The following is a 20,644-nucleotide window of genomic DNA, read 5'->3' on the forward strand; positions in this document are numbered from 1 at the left end:
CCCTTCATGTTCATCTTTTTATTCTCTAAAATTTAGCATTTTTATAGTAAAACACCCTAATTTTAAAATAAAAAACTAAGAAAACTCCTAAAATTTAGCTTTCTTGCCTTCATGTTCATCTTATTTTTCGTTATCTCTAAGTTTATTCTTTTTATTTATTTGAAAAAAATATATATTTCAATTATAATAGGTACAAATTATTAACATTTACTCAAAAAAATAGAAAAGCCTTTAAGTATGCGCAACGCCCGTGCTTAGAGGCTAGTCTATATATAAGAGAATTCTTCTCTTTTAACTGGATTTTTATATGGTTCAAAAATATCCTCATTAATGAAGAGTAATTTCATTTAGAAAGAGGATCATAAATGTCAAATAAGAAATTTCATTTTGAATTCAAAAAGAGAATTCCTAAAATTTAGATTTTTTTTCCTTTCACATTAAAAAAAAAAAAAATTACAGTTACTGCTTATATCTAAAGTTTATTCTTTTTATTTGTTTGAAAAATAAATATTTCTAAATTATACTAGAGGCAAGTTATTAATCTTTATCCAAAAAAATAGAAGATCCTCTAAGCACGCCCGTTTATATGGTTCAAAAATATCCTCATTAATGAAGGGTAATTTCATTTAAAAATAATGTCATAAATGTCAAATAAAAAAATTTCATTTTGAATTCAAAAAGAAAATTCCTAAACTTTAGGATTTTTTTTTTGCCTTTCACATTCAAAAAATAAATTACAGTTACTACTTATATCTAAAGTTTATCATTTTTATTGTTTGAAAAAAAAAATTCTAAATTATACTAGAGGCAAATTATTAACCTTTATCCAAAAAATAGAAGCGCATGCTCAGAGCCTAGTACTATATATAAGAGGATTCCACTCTTTGAACTAAATTTTTATATGATTTAAAAATATCCTCATTAATAAAGGGTAACTTCTCTTAGAAATAAAGTCATAAATGTCAAATAACAAATTTCATTTTAAATTAAAAAAGAGAACTTGTAAATTAGAATTTTTTTTCCCTTCAAATTCATCTTTTTTTTCCCTAAAATTTAGTATTTTTATTCTTTTTTCATCCCAATAAAAATAAAACACCCCCAATTTAAAAATTTTAAAATTAAAAATTAAGAGAACTCCTAAAATTTAGCATTTTTTTCCCCTTAGATTCATCTTATTTTTCCTACTCAAACTTTTCTCTATATCATTACACCACTTTCAAACACATGTTTAAAAAAAAAATTACAATTATTGTTTATCTCTAAAGTTTATCTTTTTTAGTTGTTTGAAAAATTAAAAAAAAAAAAAATTTCCAAATTTTCATAAATGCTAATTATTAACCTTTACTCAAAAAAATAAAATAGCGTTTGAGCACGGGCAATGCGCGTGCTTAGGGGCTGGTGTGTGTGTATATATATATAATCTCCTTTTTTTTCAATTATCAAATAAAAACTATGTAATAAGAGAGATAAAGATGATTCTATTGTAAATAAATTATGAAGAAATCTTACCAAAATGACATGATTGCTTACCCAGTGCCAGACCGATTTAGGAGCACCTTTGAACATGCTTTTTACTAAAAGCTATTGGACCTTTTAGGGTTTTGGTTATTAGTTTGCGTACTCACTTTTGTATCACATTTCTTATTAACTTCACACATGATTTAGAGGCATCAGCTCGCAAAGTGTTTTGGAGAGTTCATTCCATATGTAAATCACATCAAGACAACTACCATATTTATTTTCTTCAATAAATTGTGATACATATTTCATGTTCCACGAAAAAGAAAAGAAAAGAAAATGATGTTACAAAAAGCAATGATAAGGTGTCAACACCTTAAACTGATTTACATAGATCCAAAACATGCAGATTTTCGTAGACCTGAAGCACATTTTTAGTGCATTTGGATGACATGATTTGGACATTTAGATTTGGATTTTGGTGATTAAAATTCAAATAGTTTGTTTGGAGGTCCGAACCTGTCTCTCGAGGGCAGTTGTGGGTAGCTCTTCTCCTTGTACGTCATTAGTAGTCGCCATTGAGCGAGTGAGTACCATGCAACCCTTTAGTCCGGGAAACGATAGTGTGGCTTAATTCTTTAACCTGAGACGCGTTTCCCACAGACGGCGCCAACTGATGATGCCGAAAAATCTCACCAGTGAATTGCACGATGCTTGTACGCTCAAAACGACTCCTGCACAACAAAAAGAAAAAGACCTAACAAAGAGCACCGGTGTGGTGCCGGCCAAATACCCTCCGAAGGTCAAGTTAGAACTTCTTTCAATTCTAGAGTGCTAGAGAGGGGTTAATTATGCGTACCTTGGCCTATGAGGGTATTGGGGCTTTTATAGTGGTAGAGGGTGGACCTCTCTTCCTTAGAGCAGAAGTCTTTTCCTTATAGGAATCCTTATGCGCGTAGATTGCGGAATCCTTTCCTTATAGGACTCTGATACTGGGCGTGGATCACAAGCAACTTCCCATGCGTGGTGGCCAAGTCTTAGTTTCAACAGAGCCGTCGGTCTTGAAACCGTCAGCCTTCTCTCTCCCCTTTTGCCAAGTTGGCGTCACCTTCTCGCTATACAAGTAACCAAGGAGCTTTGAATAACTGTCGGTTAGAACCGGAGCCTTCAGCCCCAGTTTATCTTGGTCCTGTCAGCATGACTCTGTCCGTTACCCGTGATTGACCCGTCAGCCCAAGCTTCGGCTGACGGGTTAAGCCCATGACACCTGCTATGATTTATTCTTCCATATCAATATTTATTTTCTTCAATAAATTGTGATACATATTTCAGGTTCCACGAAAAAGAAAAGAAAAAAAAAATGATGTTACAAAAAGCAATGATAAGGTGTCAACACCTTAAACTGATTTACATAGATCCAAAACATGCAGATTTTCGTAGACCTGAAGCACATTTTTAGTGCATTTGGATGACATGATTTGGACATTTAGATTTGGATTTTGGTGATTAAAATTCAAATAGTTTGTTTGGATAGTTTAAAAAAGGTTAAGGATTTGGATTTGAAAAATCCACAAAGTATTTTAAAATGCTAAGATTTGAAATAACTCATAAAATCAATGGATTTAAAATCAAGGCATGTAAAAATTCAAATCCAAATTTTCAAATGCCGAATGTGTAATCACAGCATAATAAAGAATGTGTGACTATTATTATTCATTACTTAGCAAACTAATGCATCTAAGTGTGCGTTTGGGAAGCACAAACGTGCTTCCCAGACGCACGTTTTGCGTTTCTAGTCTTTTTATTTTTTTATTTTTTATACTTTTTGAGCTGCACGGTGTATACTGTTCACGGATCTACAAATTTTACTTTTCAGAAACTTTTCTCAGTAAAAATGAGTCTCACGATACTATTCACACATTTAAAAATTATTTTGCTACAGTATTTTTTCATTTTCAGTTGTATCCAAACAGACCCTAAATCATATGTAAAGTTAATAAGAAATATGACCCAAGAGTAAGTACGTGAACTATTGTAACCAAAAACCCAAAATGGAGTAAAAAGTATGTTCCAAGGTGCCCTCCCAAATCGGTCTGGGACTCTGGGTTAACAATCAATGATGTCAATTTGATAAGATTTCTTCATAATTTATTTACAATAAAATCATCTTTATATCTCTTGTTACATGGTTTTTATTTGATTTTCAAATTTAAGAATGGAGATGATATATACGCGAATAGATTGTCAGAAAAATTCTAAAACTAATTTTATTGACAAGTTAACATAAGGCACTAATAATGATCTTGTTCCAATAAATGAATATTCCATTCAATAAATAAATAAATAACCACAACAGTATAAAGACTAACAAAAGCTTTGCATGTTTAGTAGAACGTCCAGTCTCTTTTTTATTACTCTTTCCCTCTAAACCCACAGCCTGTGTCTGTAAAATAGCACAAAACAAGTTAACTTTTAACAAGTCACATCACATGTCTGTCGTATTATACAATGACCATATATAAAAGCTTTTATAGTACCATTCTAGTAATCTCATGGCTTTAGCTTTACATACTCTTCCTTATTCATAAAATTAAAAAAAACACCCTCTTTCATATTTATTTCTATGTTCCCATTATCTGGGGCCAATCATATCAATTCCTTAATCTCTCCTTTACGCTACCTTTACAGGCTTTGCAGGGAGGGGAAAAGAAGGTTATTTCTGGCGCCATTAAATTCTTGATCTAGAATAAGAAAAACATATTCCATAATTAAAATCAATGCAGTGCATCAATACTAAATTGTTAGAAATTCAAGGACATGTTTGACACCTCTCACCAATTATAAGAAACAATATTTCAACCCAAGTATCGAAAGTCACTTTTATCTGGCTTGTATTCATCAGCATAATCATCATACTTTTTGGAGAAATCTATATAATTGTCTTCTTCTTCCAAATTTTCAGGGTTGTCTCCTTCCATATCTTCATCAGCACCTACAACATGACCTCCAACATAATTTTCATCTATCTCATAACATTCTTCATCATCATCCTCATCATCAACATAATCCTCCTCATCTACTTCTACATCTCCAGGTTCAGCTAGCATTGTACGAGGGTCATTCATCTCTTCTGCAATTAATCCAAGCAACATCAGAGTCAAAACAGTATTATCACCATTATATTGGAAACAATCAAATTCTCAAGAATATACATAAACAAATATAGTGCAGACAATGAAAAGGAAATAGTGATAAAAGATGGGTTCTCTAATTCCTGTTTAAACTGTACAAACCTACAACAACTCAAAACATAAAATCTCCAAAAGTAACATGGTGTACAAAAGGGAAAAAGGAANGCGAGAGCTGTTTGAAAAGGAGGAGGTTAGATTTATGAATTTGAATTATAAAAAACTTACAAAAGCCAAAGAAAACTGCAACACAACTAAACTAGGCCCAACATGTGAGCCGACATTTCTATCTAAAGGTTTTAAAAAAAAGCATCAATAGAACTAGTGGTGAAAAGTAAACTTCCTGCCATGTGAATTTTTTCACTAATAACCACAAATAATGAGGAACAACATGGCCTGCGTCAAACAAAAGATCTGTTACCTCAACAATATAGTCACAAACATACTCATGATAGAGGGATCAAGTACATGGTCAACCATGATTATCAACATATTAACACAAAATATTTATCAGGATCAGCCAAATGCGTTCAAGGACCGTTATAAATCTCACACACACAACACAAAGGAATGCCACTAGTCAATCAACTAAAAAGCAAGTCCAATCTAGGAATGATCAAAATTCATCTCTAATCTAAAAGGAAAGAGGTGTTGAATTTTGCTACAATGGAGGGAGGGGATGTTATATACCTACCAACCAACAATTCTTTTAATGGTAATAACTAATAACAGCGTTTAAAATCGCAAAAAGGTAATATCACCATGGCCAAGAATAGCAAGACAAAAATATTTTGAACAAACAATAAGTCGGGAAGCGGTGAACTCACCTCATAATGTATCAACCGAATTATAGGAACTGTACTACCATCATTTTGTGGACTAACAGTTGGTCGTTTTATATCACGAAAGTCTTGAGCAACCTTATCTTTGTCAAGCCCACTATTTGCAATTTGGCGTATAAGACGAGCACAGTAGGTGGACACTAGATCAGAAGGTGCATAATACCTAGCAACCTCTGGAGAAACAAATTAAATAAACATATCAAGAAAGGATGAATAGAGTAGGACACAAATAACATTAATTTGAGTTGGGTGGCTCAAACTTATTATGGCACACACTTCCTACCTTTTGGAGCCATAGGTTCTATTGATGTATCTAGCGATTGTTGCTGCAGTTGCTGTCTGAAAGTGAAAAAATAAAAATTGTAAGTTTACATACATAAATTGTAAGTTCATTGAATTTACAAACAAAAAAATTGAAAGTTCATTGAATTTTTATAACTTGAAGAGGAACTTTACATACATGGATGATGCAGGAGATGAAACATTTAGCTTCCTTTGCAATGATTCTGACACAGCTGTTGCAATTGTTGTTTCCTATTTATTAAGTCATTCAAAAAAAAAAAAAAAAAAAAATTCATCAGAAAATAAGTTGACATAAACAATCACAACAATTATAATTCTGGTAATCATATGAAACATCCAATTCTGTACAATAATAGACAATCAAATTCAAGAAAATATCACAGAATTCAATTTTTTTTAAAAAAATGCCCTTCTACTGTGAAAGCATCAACAAACCCAAATATCGCATAGATTTGCTCAGTTGCAAATAGGGGTGCCAATTGGGTGGGTTGGGTATGACTGGGTTGGGTCATAAATGAGTAGGTTATATAATTACCCACTTATCCATTAATGACCCATTTAATTTTTTTATAAATAACCATTATCTACCCAACCCATTTAATCTGAAACCCACCCATTTAACCCATTATAAAATTCATATTCAGCAAATCAACGATAAATTCTCTTACCCGTGAAAATTTTTCTCATCCATAATATTAATTAAATTATAAGAATTGAGGAATCATTCTCAAGTCTCTATCCACCTTGATCTTAAATGTGCAAAACTGCAAATCATATAGATTTATCAATCCAAAACTAATTCAAATTTTCCCCAGAAAAAATTTTCCCTCAAAACAAATTGTGCCCTAAAACAGAGCAAAATAGCAAATACATAAATGACAAACTGAACCTAAGCTAGCTATTTTACCTTTCTCCTAACTTTTCTTGGCATCCAAACATAGGATTAGTAAAAAATTAAGGAAAATATAGAGTAATTACAGATTTGCAAGACATATTTTGATGTGGATGAGATCCACGGTTTTGATACCATGGAGTCCGAATCATAGCACATAGTCTTGGATCCCTCCAATGTTGCTTTTAACGCCATGAGTCCAACTCATAGCCCAACGATGTTTCCCCCAATTTTTGTTCTATGATCTCCTTTCTGCATGAGTGAGTGAGGTTTTACAGGGCAGAGTCAAAGGGAGAGAGGTGTTTAGATTTTGTCTAGTTTGGTAGCTGAGAAAACACCCAAGAAAATGGAGGAGAAAATTTTCACTTAGATGCAAGAAGTGGCGGCTGGAGCTGCTGTGATGTTTTCTTATTAATTAGGGTTTTTGGCTTATTGTTTTTTTTTTTTTTAATAATTAAACTTTAAAATTTAAATGAGCAAAACTAGAGAACTACAAAAGAGTAAAATCTAACAGATTACAACACTTTTTCTTGATATTTTTTAAATTAGACACAAACTGAGAGAATAATAAACAAATTTGCATTGCATTGCATTGCATAGCATAATGTCCAAAAACAAAAGAAAAATCATAGAACTGAACATTAATCATCCAAACGTAACCCACTCTAAAAGATCAAACAATTAAGCACCTTCTAAAGTCACAAATTTTCGAAACCCTAATTCTGCAAATATCCCAAAATAATATATACATATATATATATATATATATCTTGTGAAGAAGAAGAAGAAGAAGAAGAAAAAGTTTACCTCCATTCGCACGACACCGCCTCTTTCTGTAGTCTCCCCCTTTTCTGCCTCAGAAAAACAATCGGCACGTTTAGCCGTTTAGGAGTTCGAATATTGAAGAGGTAGGGAGGTGAAGGAGGAGGGAAAGGGGAGAGCTGAGAGACCGAGAAGCGATGGTGAGGAAATTTGAGAAAGAGACTTCAAAAGAAAGGAAAAAAAAAAAAGCCCTAAAAGTTATTGTGGGGGGAAATAAAAAAATTGGGCCAAACTTTTGGCTGAAAATTGAAGTTTGTATTACCATATGCTAAATAAAATTCTAGGAAAGAATCCCTACATGCTACTCATAGCCCTCTCCCTCTCCTTGCTTTTTTCATATATGCTTGCATGCTTGATTTTTGGTGTTTGTCTATGGACTACGGTAAAGCATATAACATAATCCCCATAAATGGACATGGAGTTTCTTATTGATATATATAATTATATATACGTACGTGTACTAGGACTAGCTCCATATATGTGATATTGCAATTTTTTTGTCCTTTCTTTTTAAACATTGCTTTTGCAATATTCCCTTGTTCCTAAGCACAATAAAATATGTCTTGAATTATATAACGCACGTGTATGTGTGTTAATATTATAATATATGTGTGTAAACAAATCGCATATTATAAAAATCCAGCTGCCTAATGTATCACAAATGCTATGACATGTTTTCCAATAAATCTATGCATTGTTAATAATACTAGAAAAAAAAAACTTCATTGCATTAATTTAATTTAATTTTAGAACTTTTTACTATTGAGATAGAAGGGAATGGTTGTGACAAATGTTCTAACTATATTTTTTAAAGTTACATGAGCAAAGAAACTTACTTCATACATATATATATATATATATATATATGTTTTCACATGTTCAGGAAAACAGAAAGGTTAAGATTGCCATAATTGACAGCGGTATAGATCATGTATTTGAAGCTTTCTTGTGTGATGGAAAAAAAAAAATGGAAGAGTTCCATGATTGCAATGAGCTTGAGTTGCAAGACACGTAAGCTCTTAATCTCTCACATTCATTTCCCAATTGATTTTCTCTCTTGAAGAAATTATTGTCATATTAATTATAACCATGTGTTAATGCAACATTTCCCAATTGATTTTCTCTCCTGAAATTATATTAATTATAACCATGTGTTAATGCAGCATTATTCATAAAGTTGAATATTTTTGTAAAGATGAAAATTTGACCAGCCTAGATCAACCTTACCCGAATTTGTAGATGTTCTTGGTCATGGAACCCAAGTTGCTGCAGTGGCAGCAGGGAGAAGAATTGAAACAAAGCTTTGGGATACTTTTCCATTAACCTTTGAAGGTGCGGCTCAAAATGCAGAAATTTATTCATATAAAGTTGTATGGAGAAAGGAAGGAGGTGGAATTCACGAAATTGGATTTGATGACATTGTTGATGCATTTTTGAAAGCAATAGAGGATAAGGTTGATGTAATTTCTGTATCCATGGTTTTGAAGCCCACAAAATCTCCATATCATCTCAATGGAATTGCTGTTGGATCATTTCTTGCCATGCAACATAACATTTTGACTGTAGCAGTTGCCGGCAATAAGGGTCCTGCTCTTAAATCAGTACGAAATGTTGCTCCGTGGATTTTGACTGTTGGCGCTTCTTTTCAATTAAATGTTTTAGGACAACTGTGCAAGTAGGCACATTGAGGATCACGGTAATTATCTTTGTTTACTTTCCTTAATAGCATTAATATCTTAGATAAGTTTATGTTGGAATTCTTCCACAATCCAAAACTTCTATGATGAATGATTGCTCAACACAGAGAAGTAAAATGCAGAGCAAGAAGTGAGAATGTGAAAAATGAATTCCTCATTTCGTATATTAGCTTACTTGTTCTTTATATACAAGATACAAAAGAGTAAAGCTGTAACAGAAAAATAACTAACTAATACTAACTATACAAGTGCCAGCTTCTATACACGTGGCAGCAGACTGAAGTATTAAGGCTACTAAACTACAAGTCATTTACAACAGAGTTTCTACAAGTCTGTACAAACTACAAGTCGTTTACAACAGAGTTAAATACCAAGCTAAACTAAAACAATCTTCAACACTCCCCCTCAAGATGAACTATATATGTTCAGTAGGTTCATCTTGGACAACAAATAATGAAACTGTTTGTGCCCAAGGGCTTTAGTAAAAAAGTCAGCAAGTTGATGTCTTGAGGGAATATGGAAAGTTCTAATTGTACCAGCTTGTATCTTCTCTCGGATAAAGTGACAATCAACTTCTATGTGCTTAGTTCGTTCATGATATACTGGATTAGCTGCTATGTATAAAGCTGCCCTGCTGTCACAGTAGATAGAAGCAGCCTGGGTATGCTCTAATCCAAAAGTCTTAAGTAAGGAAATGAGCCAAACTATTTCACTGGTCACTGTTGCCATGGCCCTATACTCGGATTCTGCAGAAGATCTAGATACCACCTGTTGTTTTTTCCATTTCCAAGAAATCATAGATTCACCAAGGAAGATGCAAAAGCCAGAAACAGACCTCCTAGTATCAGGGCATGCTGCCCAGTCAGCATCACAGTATGATTTTAACTTCAATTCTGATTCTGCAGAAAGAAACAACCCTTGGCCTGGACTCCTCTTCAAATACTTGAGAATTCTGTATGCAGCTTGCAAATGAGGCACTTTAGGGGCAGTCATGAATTGACTTAGTTTATGTACAGCATAGCAAATGTCAGGCCGTGTGAGTGTCAAGTATAGAAGCTTGCCTATTAATCTTCTATAAAGAGCTGGGTCAGGAACATCTTCACCAATGGAATTACTGAACTTGGCAAATTGCTCCATTGGAATGTTGGTAGGCTTACTTGCCAATAGACCAGTCTCAGATAATAGTTCTAAAGTATACTTTCTTTGACATAAAGTCAGTCCTTTGGTGGTTCTAGCAACCTCAAGTCCTAGAAAATACTTCAAAGTACCTAAGTCCTTGAGTTTGAACTTATTATCTAGGAATTGCTTGAAGGTATTGACTGCATCTACATCATTACTAGCAATTAATATGTCATCCACATAGATCAAAAGAATGATTATTGAACCTTTGTTGACCTTGGTAAACACAGAATAATCTGATTAACTATAAAGTCCATGATTGGATTAGGATTTTTTTTTTTTTTTTTTCACTTAGATTTACATGATTTATTGTGATATGATTGATTTTTTTAATTTAGTTTTATTTTTTTTTAACATACTTAACTTTTACATGAAGGGGTCTTCTGTCAACCCATTGGAGACTGAATGGCATCATCTTGTAGCCTTTCCTCAAGAACATACAAGCTCTAGTTATCAAGCAATCGCAATGTACTTATATACTTAAACTGATGAATTCTTTATGATCAAATATATTATCTATATTCTTATGATTGAATGAGGAACTCTATTGTCTGTGCAGACTTGGCAGGATATTAAAAGAAAAAATCGTCTTATGCGATGATTTAGAGCAAAAGAAATTGGCAAAAAGTGATGGTGCATCTGGGATTATATTTCAAAATGAAAAAAGCCAACTATTTGCCCATGACTATGATGAGGTTCCATCCGTTGGGATAAATTCTAAGCAAGCTAAAAAGATTCAAGACGAGGTAAGGTACGCAAAACTCATCTCAGAATTAAGAATGGATCATAATTTAGGACATACTGACATACTATTTTTCTCTTATTTTAAATTCTTTACAGCAAAGCTAAAAAAAAAATAGGCGGTCAGCTTGAGGCAAAAATCTATCAAAGTATAATGGTTGACAATGAAAAACACTTCAACGCTGCTAAATTCTCTGGTAGAGGACCAAACCCAGTAACCAATGAAATTCTGAAGGTGATTTAAATTTATTTATTTATAATGTCTTTTCACTTTGAAAATGATAAAAGCCTTTTATTAACTCGATTCTCTCTCAATTTCATCTAGCCTGACTAAAGTTGCTGCTGGAGTTGACATTTGTGTACCCCATTTTACAAATAGAGGTACATATACACTTAAAGCAGGCACGTCTTATGCATGTCCATTTGTTGCTGCAAAAGCAGCCCTTATCAAACTTAAATTTGAGAAGAAATCATTGAAACCTTCACCAGCATGGATGCATTCTGCTCTCATTACCACCGGTAAATGAATTTCTTAGTTTTGTTTTATTTTTCATCTTTTAAGAATACAATTCTACTGTACTTATACTGCCTTGTTATCTATCCAGCTTCTCATTTTGAAGAGATGGTAGATGATTCATTTGCCATAGGAGCAGGAATTGTGAATTCAGTTGAGGCTTTAGATCCTGGTTTAATCTACGACCTAAAAGAAGAAGACCATGCCAAGTTTTTGTATGGACAAGGGTATGATAAAGAACTTACAGAGATATTCAAGTGCATGATAGACATAAAAAGTAAAAACCAAGATAGAAGCCTGGGAGTTGAATTATCCTTCGTTGGCCATTGCAGTCCCAAGGGGTGATACCATATATTTCAAAGAGATTTATCGTTGTGTCACACATGTTGGCTCTACATCTTGCAGTTATGAAGCAAAAGTCATAAGCCGCATAACAACAAAAGGTATCATAATTACAGTAGAACCAGAAGTCCTACACTTCCCAGTCATGAATACTTCGCAACAATTCAAAGTGGTTTTGAGGGTTGATCCGGAACATTGGATTCCTGAAGTTGTTACTGCAAGGTTAGAATGGAGAGGCAAAGAAGGTGACAAGCAGCGCAGTGTAAAGAGCCCAATCGTCATTATTATGAAAGATTAAAAATTGTTTTGTAGCGAATCTAATTCACAATATTTGTGAGGCGGGTTTGGAGTGGTGTTGTTATTACATATCCAGAATGGACACTAACAAAATAGGCAAGATTTACGTAGGTAATTGGTAGTTTTTATTTTGTTATGTAGAATTCTATTTTTTTTGGAATATTTTAGTAATGAATTTTGGTTATCTGGTTTTATAGTTTCAACTTGTCTGGTTATATGTTTAACTTACTTTATACCTATTCAAGTTTACTTTTCTTACTAGGAATCATTTCCAAACCCTATCATATGGCTTCTAATAATTGAACTATTGAAGAGAATTCAGCATTAAATAATTCCCTTAATGGCAAGAATCAAGGTCTCCTCTTTTTCTTTTTTCTTTTTTAATAACTGTTTTTGTAAAAATAATGCATACACTCAAACCTAGCTAGTTTGGATGAAAAAAAAGAAAAAGAAAAAAGACATACGGGTTGACTCAGGGAAAAAAAAAATCTTTGCCTACATTTGGGGACAGGTTTAGGTTTTTAGGGATCCACATACTTTTTGTTAACTCCAAATTGAATGGAAAAGATGAGAATGTAAGATAGTTTAATAAGTGTATAACGCCTGAACTTTTAATGAGTCACATGCATGTCTTTATAGTACCATTATAGTAATCTCGTGGCTGTAATGCTCTTTCTTATTCATATTAATAAAAAAATCCTCTTTCATATTTACTTCTATATTTATATTCCCATATTTCTGGGGCTAATCATATCAAATTATCAATCCCAATAATCTCTCCCTTATATATGCCACCTTTTTGCAGAGCGGGAAAAAGAAGGTTATTTCTAGGGACATTAAATTCTTGATCCTGGAATTAAAAAAAAAAAAATATATATATATATATATATTAATTAAATTAGTAAAATCAATGCAGTGCATCCATATTAATTAATTGCTAGATTGTTAGAAATTCAAGGACACCTCTCACCAATTATAAGAGTTCTAAGCTCTGTTTGGATTACGTTTTGGCGTTCTGTTTCTGTGTTTTGCCTTTTTCTTTTTTTTTTATTTTTTATTTTTTTTTATTTTTTTTATCAGCACCTCTTGCATTGTTCATATTGACAAAATTGTTAACCAATGTTTAACAATAATTGTTAGATTTTAACAAATGTTGTCAACTTATATTTAACAAACGTTGTCAAATTATGTTTAACAAATATTGTTTAAATTATGTTTAACAAACATTGTCAAATTAGTCAAACTTGTCAAACATAATTTCACTCATAAGTCTTTTGGCGTATGAGTTTCATTGATATGAGTAGTACTCATTCAAGATAATGTATCTCTTAATTACAATCCTTTGTTTCAAGGGAAGACCTTTTGATTCCAACCACTTGTTTTTGTACATAGGTTTATTTATTTTAAGAAAATATGTGTTTTTATTTATTTGCGGTTGCACTTAATAATTTGTTTAGGTTACCCACGTACCCTTGGCGGGGATCAAGCCACTTCGTAGTTCTTTATTTGAGTTTTAGATTTAAAGTCTCAAATATGGTTTTGTCCCATTTTAAATCGATGGATCTTTAAGTCAATACTTGGCTTTTAATTAAGTATTGGCATAATTTTGTATTTGGGTGAGATAATTGGTTTTAATCTCAAGGACAAATCAAGGACCATGTATTTATGGAAATTGAATCAAGGATTCTCTTTTTGAGAAGTTAAAATTCCAAGCAATTTTCCCTTTCTTTCATTTGCTTCTTTGTAGGAACTTTTAATGATATTTTGATTAAGGGAAAGAAAACTCCTTTGAAGCAATTTTTATTCATTGTGAACATATTTGAAATTGGAAAATTTCCCCAACCCAATTTTATGGTCATTTTATTTTAAGAATTATTAACTCTAATCTTGTTTAAAGAATTAATAATTCCAAAGAGTTAGTCACAATTAATTTGGTAGAGTTGATGCCTTCATTAATTTAATGGTGGAATCAAAGATTTCACTAAAATGGTAGAGTCAAGGACTCAATTAATGGAGATAGAGTCAAGGACTCCCTTGATGGGGTAGAATCAAGAACTCCAATTATGGGAACATTACACCACAACTTGAGAGAATTTTTATTTGGTAATTATCGAATAAGCCGGATTTAAGAGTCAGGGACCCTTGTATAAAGTTTCATGTACGGAGTTAGGAACTCCTTATGAAACCCAACCCTATTTGTTTTCCCAAACAAAAATTCAGATTTAAGGAAGAGGGAGAAAGAGAGATTTTGAGAAGAAAATGACTGATGAAATCCCCATGTACAGACCTATGCTGCTTGTTCTTCCTCTGCTTGATATTACTCACTCTGTCCATGCCTCTATTTTTTCCTTCTCTCTATGTCTTTGCTGTGTGTGTACTTGCTCTCTTTTTGTGTTTCCTGGATTTCTCTTCTTTTTTTTTTTTTTACTTGAGCATGCCTCTCTCTATTTATAGAGAGATTCCAAAGAAGGTGTTGCCTTATTTTCCTCTCAACTAATCAGATCATGGAGCAGTTTTCGTCAGTTTTTCCTCCACAACTCCTAATTTCATGTTGAGCCATGACCCGTTATTTAGCTTTTTGATCTTTTTATTTATTCCGTTGCTTTTTAAACTGCCTCTTTTTGGTTTGTGACATCCCCACTACTGTTTAATCCAAGCTGCCGTGTAGATGCAACAATTTTTATATAGTAATTTTTTAGTTTCAACAGTTGCCCCCCGTATGTCATGCAAGAATTAGAATTCTTTGTGTGACACACGTGTCTTGAGATTTCCCTTTTTTTTTTTTTGGCTTGGACTCCTTCTATTGAATCTGAAGTCCTAATTGGCAGATTGATTTGGCTTTGGCATCTTTTGTCTTGATATTTTTTTTTCTTTGTTTTGGGCATTGATTTGTACTTATGCAAAATTTTCTTGCATGCATAAGATTGATCACTTATTTGGTGGGAAATGGATTTTTTTTTTTTTTGAGGATGTAACTGAACTTATTAATTAATATTAAGCTGCCTACGTACTCGAAAGGGGATCAAGTCAACACGTAGTTCAAGGGAGGATTTTGTTTTTGAGAATGTGACTGAACTTAGTAAATGATATCAAGTTACCTATGTACCCAAAAGGGGATCAAGTCAACACGTAGTTCAAAAAATGATTTTTTTTTTAATTTTAATTTTTGAAGGATGTGACTGAACTTAGTAATTAATACTAAGCTGTCTACGTACCCAAAAATGGATCAAGTCAACACGTAGTTCAAAAGGGATTTTCAAAAGAGATTTTTTTTTTGATGATGTGACTGAATTTAGTAAATGATACCAAGCTGCCTACGTACCCCCTAAAGGGGATCAAGTCGACACGTAGTTCAAGAGGGGCAGAGGGATTCATCTTATTTTTCCTACTCAAACTTTTCTCTATATCACTACACCACTATCAAACACATGTTTAAAAAAAAAATTAAAATTATTATTTATCTCTAAAGTTTATCTTTTTTACTTGTTTGAAAAATAAAAGATATATTTCAAATTTTAATAAATGCTAATTATTAACCTTTATCAAAAAAAAAAAAAAAAGAGCGTTTGAGCATAGACAATGCACGTGCTTAGAGGCTGGTGTGTGTGTATATATATATATATATATCATCTCCTTTTTTTAATTTTGCAAATCAAATAAAAACCATGTAAATAAATTATGAAGAAATCTTACCAAAATGACATGATTGTTTACCCAGAGCTCCAGACCGATTTAGGACTCTAGGAGCACCTTTGAACATGCTTTTCACTAAAAGCTATTGGCCCTTTCAGGGTTTTGGTTATTAGTTTACGTACTCACTTTTGTATCACATTTCTTATTAACTTCACACATGATTTAGAAGAGAGGCATCAGCTTGCAAAGAGTTTTGGAGAGATCATTCCATATGTAAATCACATCAAGACAACTACCGTACTTATTTATTTTCTTCAATAAATTGTGATACATATTTCAGGTTCCACGAAAAAGAAAAGAAAAAAAAAAATGATGTTACAAAAGCAATGATACGCTGCCAACACCTTAAACTAATTTACATCAATCCAAAATATGCAGATTTTCGTAGACGTGAAGCACCTTTTTAGTGCATTTGGATGACATGATTTGGGAATTTAGATTTAGATTTTGGTGATTAAAATTCAATAGTTTGTTTGGATAGTTTAAAAAATGTAATGGATTTGGATTTGACAAATCCACAAAGTATTTTAATGTTTAAAATGCTAGGATTTGAAATATAAAATCAATGCATTTGAAATCAAGACATGTAAAAATTCAAATTTATTAATTTAAAATTCAGATCCAAGTTTTCAAACGCAAACTAATAGAAAATTTTATTACATACGCGCTGTGAATGTGTAATCTCAGCGTAATAAAGAATGTGTGACTATTATTATTCATTGCTTAGCAAATTGATGCCTCTAAAATCATGTGTAAAGTTAATAAGAAATATGACCCAAAAGTAAGTACGTGAACTATTGTAACCAAAACCCCAAAATGGAGTAAAAAGTGTGTTCCAAGGTGCTCTCCTAAATCGGTCTGGGACTCTGGATTAACAATCAATGATGTCATTTTGATAAGATTTATTCATAATTTATTTACAATAAATCATCTTTGTCTCTCTTGTTACATAATTTTTATTTGATTTTCAAAATTAAGAATGGAGATGATATATGCGCGAATAGATTGTTAGAAAAATTCTAAAACTAATTTTATTGACAAGTTAACATGAGGCACTAAAAATGGTCTTGTTCCAATAAATGAATATTCCATAACTACATCAGTTCAATAAATAAATAAATAACCACAACAGTATAAAGACTAACAAAAGCTTTGCATGTTTAGTAGAACGTCCAGTCTCTTTGTTATAACTCTTTCCCTCTAAACCCACAGCCTGTGTCTGTAAAATAGTACAAAACAACTTAACTTTTAACAAGTCACATGTCTGTCGTATTATACCATGACTATATATAAAAGCTTTTATAGTACCATTCTAGTAATCTCATGGCTTTAGCTTTACGTACTCTTCCTTATTCATTAAAAAAAAAAACCCTCTTTCATATTTCTTTCTATGTTCCCATTATCTGGGGCCAATCATATCAATTCCTTAATCTCTCCCTTACGCTACCTTTGCAGGGAGGAAAAAGAAGGTTATTTCTGGCGCCATCAAATTCTTGATTTAGAATAAGAAAAACATATTCCATGCGAAAAATCAATGCAGTGCATCAATACTAAATTGTTAGAAATTCAAGGACATGTTTGACACCTCTCACCAATTATAAGAAACAATATTTCAACCCAAGTATTGAAAGTCACTTTTATCTGGCTTGTATTCATCAGCATAATCATCATAATTTTTGGAGAAATCTATATAATTGTCTTCTTCTTCCAAATTTTCAGGATTGTCTCCTTCCATATCTTCATCAGCACTTTCAACATGACCTTCAACGTAATTTTCATCTATCTCATAACATTCTTCATCATCATCCTCATCATCAACATAATCCTCCTCATCTACTTCTACATCTCCAGGTTCAGCAAGCATTGTACGAGGGTCATTCATCTCTTCTGCAATTAATCCAAGCAGCATCAGAGTCAAAACAGTATTATCACCATATTATATTGGAAACAATCAAATTCTCAAGAATATACATAAACAAATATAGTGCAGACAATGGAAAGGAAATAGTGATAAAAGATGGGTTCTCTGATTCCTGTTTAAACTGTACAGACCTACAACAACTCAAGACATAAAATCTCCAAAAGTAACATGGTGTACAAAAGGGAAAAAGGAAATACACAAGGACGAGCGTAAAATCATATGAAACTTTTTATTTTAGATACGTGAGAATAGGAGGGAAGGGTGGCTGTTAATGGGGCCAATGGATTCCCAAGGAACTAAACATCCTCTAAACCCTCATGTTAAAACCAAATGAAGAAGTTGGAGCTCAAATCATAACTCTTGGAAGTAAAGAAAACCTTAAATCTTAACAGTCATACCGTTGACAAATAAAATCCACTTTAAAGCGTAGCTATTATCCTGAGACAACAAAAAAGGAGGTTAGATTTATGATTTTGAATTATAAAAAACTTACAAAAGCCAAAGAAAACTACAACACAACTAAACTAGGCCCAACATGTGAGCTGACATTTCTATCTAAAGGTTTAAACTAGTGGTGAAAAGTAAACTTCCTGCTGCAATGTGAATTTCTTTCACTAATAAGCACAAATAATGAGGAACAACATGGCCTGCTTCAAACAAAAGATCTATTTCCTCAACAATATAGTCACAAACATACTCATGATAGAAGGATCAAGTACATGGTCAACCATGATTCTCAACATATTAACACAAAATATTTATCAGGATCAGCCAAATGTGTTCAAGGACCGTTATAAATCTCACACACACACACACAAAGGAATGCCACCAGTCAATCAACTAAAAAGCAAGTCCAATCTAGGAACGATCAAAATTCATCTCTAATCTAAAAGGAAAGAGGCGTTGAATTTTGCTACAATGGAGGGAGGGGATGTTATTTACCTACCAACCAACAATTCTTTTAATGGTAATAACTAATAACAGTGTTTAGAAAAGCAAAAAGGTAATATCACCATGGCCAAGAATATTAAGACAAAAATATTTTGAACAAACAATAAGTCGGGAAGTGGTGAACTCACCTCATAATGTATCAACCGAATTATAGGAACTGTACAACCATCATTTTGTGGACTAACAGTTGGTCGTTTTATATCACGAAAGTCTTGAGCAACCTTATCTTGATCAAGCCCACTATTTGCAATTTGGTCTATAAGATCAGCACAGTGGTTGGACACTAGATCAGAAGATGCATAATACCTAGCAACCTCTGGAGAAAAAAATTAAATAAACATATCAAGAAAGGATGAATAGAGTAGGACACAAAAATAACATTAAATATGAGTTGGTTGGCTCAAACTTATTATGGCACACACTACCTACCTTTTGGAGCCATAGGTTCTATAGATGTATCTAGTGATTGTTGCTGTTGCTGTCTGAAAGTAAAAAATAAAGAAAAAATTAAAATGAAAACAGAAACAAACTAACAAACAAAAAAAATTGTAAGTTCATTGAATTTTTATAACTTGAAGAGGAACTTTACATACATGGATGATGCGGGAGATGAAACATTTAGTTTGCTTTGCAATGAGTCTGACACATCTGCCGCAATTGTTGTTTCCTATCGATTAAGTCACATTTTTAAATTAATATATATATGCATGTATATATTCATCAGAAAATAAGTTGACACAAACAATATCAACAATTATAATTCAGGTAATCATATGAAACATCCAATTCTGTACAATAGTAGACAATCAAATTCAAAAAAAAAAAAAAAAAAAAAAAAAAAAAAAACATCACAGAATTCAAATAAATAAATAAATAATGCCCTTCTACTTTGAAAGCACCAACAAACCCAAATATCACATAGATTTGCTCAGTTGCAGAGAATAATAAACAAATTTACATTACGTGAATTTTTAAAAAAAAAAAAAAATCCTAAAACAGAAGAATTATACCTGAGGGTACAAAACCCCAGCATGAGCAAAACTAGAGAACTACAAAAGAGTAAAAGCTAACAGGTTACAACAGTTTTGCTTGATATTTTTTAAATTAGACAAACTGAGAATAAAAAACAAATTTTCATTGCATAATTTCAAAAAACAAAAGAAAAATCATAAAAACTGAACATTAATCATCCAAACCCTAACCCACCCTAATAACCCTAAAATATCAAACAATTAAGCAACTTCTAAAGTCACAAATTTTTGAAACCCTAATTCCGCAAATATCCGAAAATAATATATATATATATATATATAAAGTGACGAAGACGAAGAAATAGAAGAAGTAGTTTACCTCCATTCGCACGACAATGACTCTTTCTGTAGTCTCTCCTTTTCTGTCTCAGAAAAACAATTGCTACTTTTTGAAGTTTGAACATTGAAGAGGTAGACTTTAGATGTAGATTTTGGGTAGAAATACGGTCAATATGGAAATACACCAGGCCCAGGCTAAACAAGAATTTAATGTCGCTAGAAATTGAATCAAAAAATGTCGCTAGAAGTAAGTGGTATAAGGGAGTGATTGATTGGTCCCAAAAATATGGAAGGAAATATGAAAGAGGATTTGTAATTAATTAATTATTATTATTATTATTATTATTTTATGTGAATAACAAAGAGGATGTAAACTGTAAAGCCACGAGATTACTATAATGGTAATATGAAATTTTTTATTTTTTTTATGAACAATAAAAAGATTCACACGTGCAATCATTGACTAGTCCACTTAAACTCACATAACTCATAAC

General features: G+C 32.4%; 2 protein-coding genes across 4 annotated transcripts; both read right to left on the reverse strand.

The window, feature by feature from the left end:
- Window positions 1–3,699: 3,699 nt before the first annotated feature.
- LOC112015240 (uncharacterized) lies at window positions 3,700–20,374 on the reverse strand. Of its 3 annotated transcripts, none has more exons than XM_065778458.1 (7): window positions 20,191–20,371; window positions 19,434–19,507; window positions 19,270–19,322; window positions 18,969–19,156; window positions 18,288–18,327; window positions 4,294–4,588; window positions 3,700–4,199 (listed from the first exon to the last, which is right to left on the reverse strand). In XM_065778458.1, exons 1-6 carry the CDS (start codon window positions 20,194–20,196, stop codon window positions 4,314–4,316), a joined length of 636 nt encoding a protein of 211 aa, XP_065634530.1. In that variant the 5' UTR covers window positions 20,197–20,371; the 3' UTR covers window positions 3,700–4,199; window positions 4,294–4,313. The 3 variants fall into 3 exon arrangements, with proteins under 3 accessions (XP_065634530.1, XP_065634529.1, XP_065634528.1); XM_065778457.1 differs by having other exon boundaries at window positions 4,287–4,588; XM_065778456.1 differs by lacking the exons at window positions 3,700–4,199; window positions 4,294–4,588 and adding an exon at window positions 17,477–17,855 and having other exon boundaries at window positions 20,191–20,374.
- LOC112002343 (uncharacterized) lies at window positions 5,354–7,921 on the reverse strand. Its single transcript, XM_065778459.1, has 4 exons — window positions 7,491–7,921; window positions 5,949–6,022; window positions 5,772–5,827; window positions 5,354–5,661 (listed from the first exon to the last, which is right to left on the reverse strand). Exons 1-4 carry the CDS (start codon window positions 7,494–7,496, stop codon window positions 5,369–5,371), a joined length of 429 nt encoding a protein of 142 aa, XP_065634531.1. The 5' UTR covers window positions 7,497–7,921; the 3' UTR covers window positions 5,354–5,368.
- Window positions 20,375–20,644: the final 270 nt, after the last annotated feature.

The sequence above is a fragment of the Quercus suber genome, unplaced genomic scaffold (assembly GCF_002906115.3).
Source record: "Quercus suber isolate HL8 unplaced genomic scaffold, Cork oak 2.0 scaffold_183, whole genome shotgun sequence".
Classification (NCBI taxonomy): domain Eukaryota; kingdom Viridiplantae; phylum Streptophyta; class Magnoliopsida; order Fagales; family Fagaceae; genus Quercus; species Quercus suber.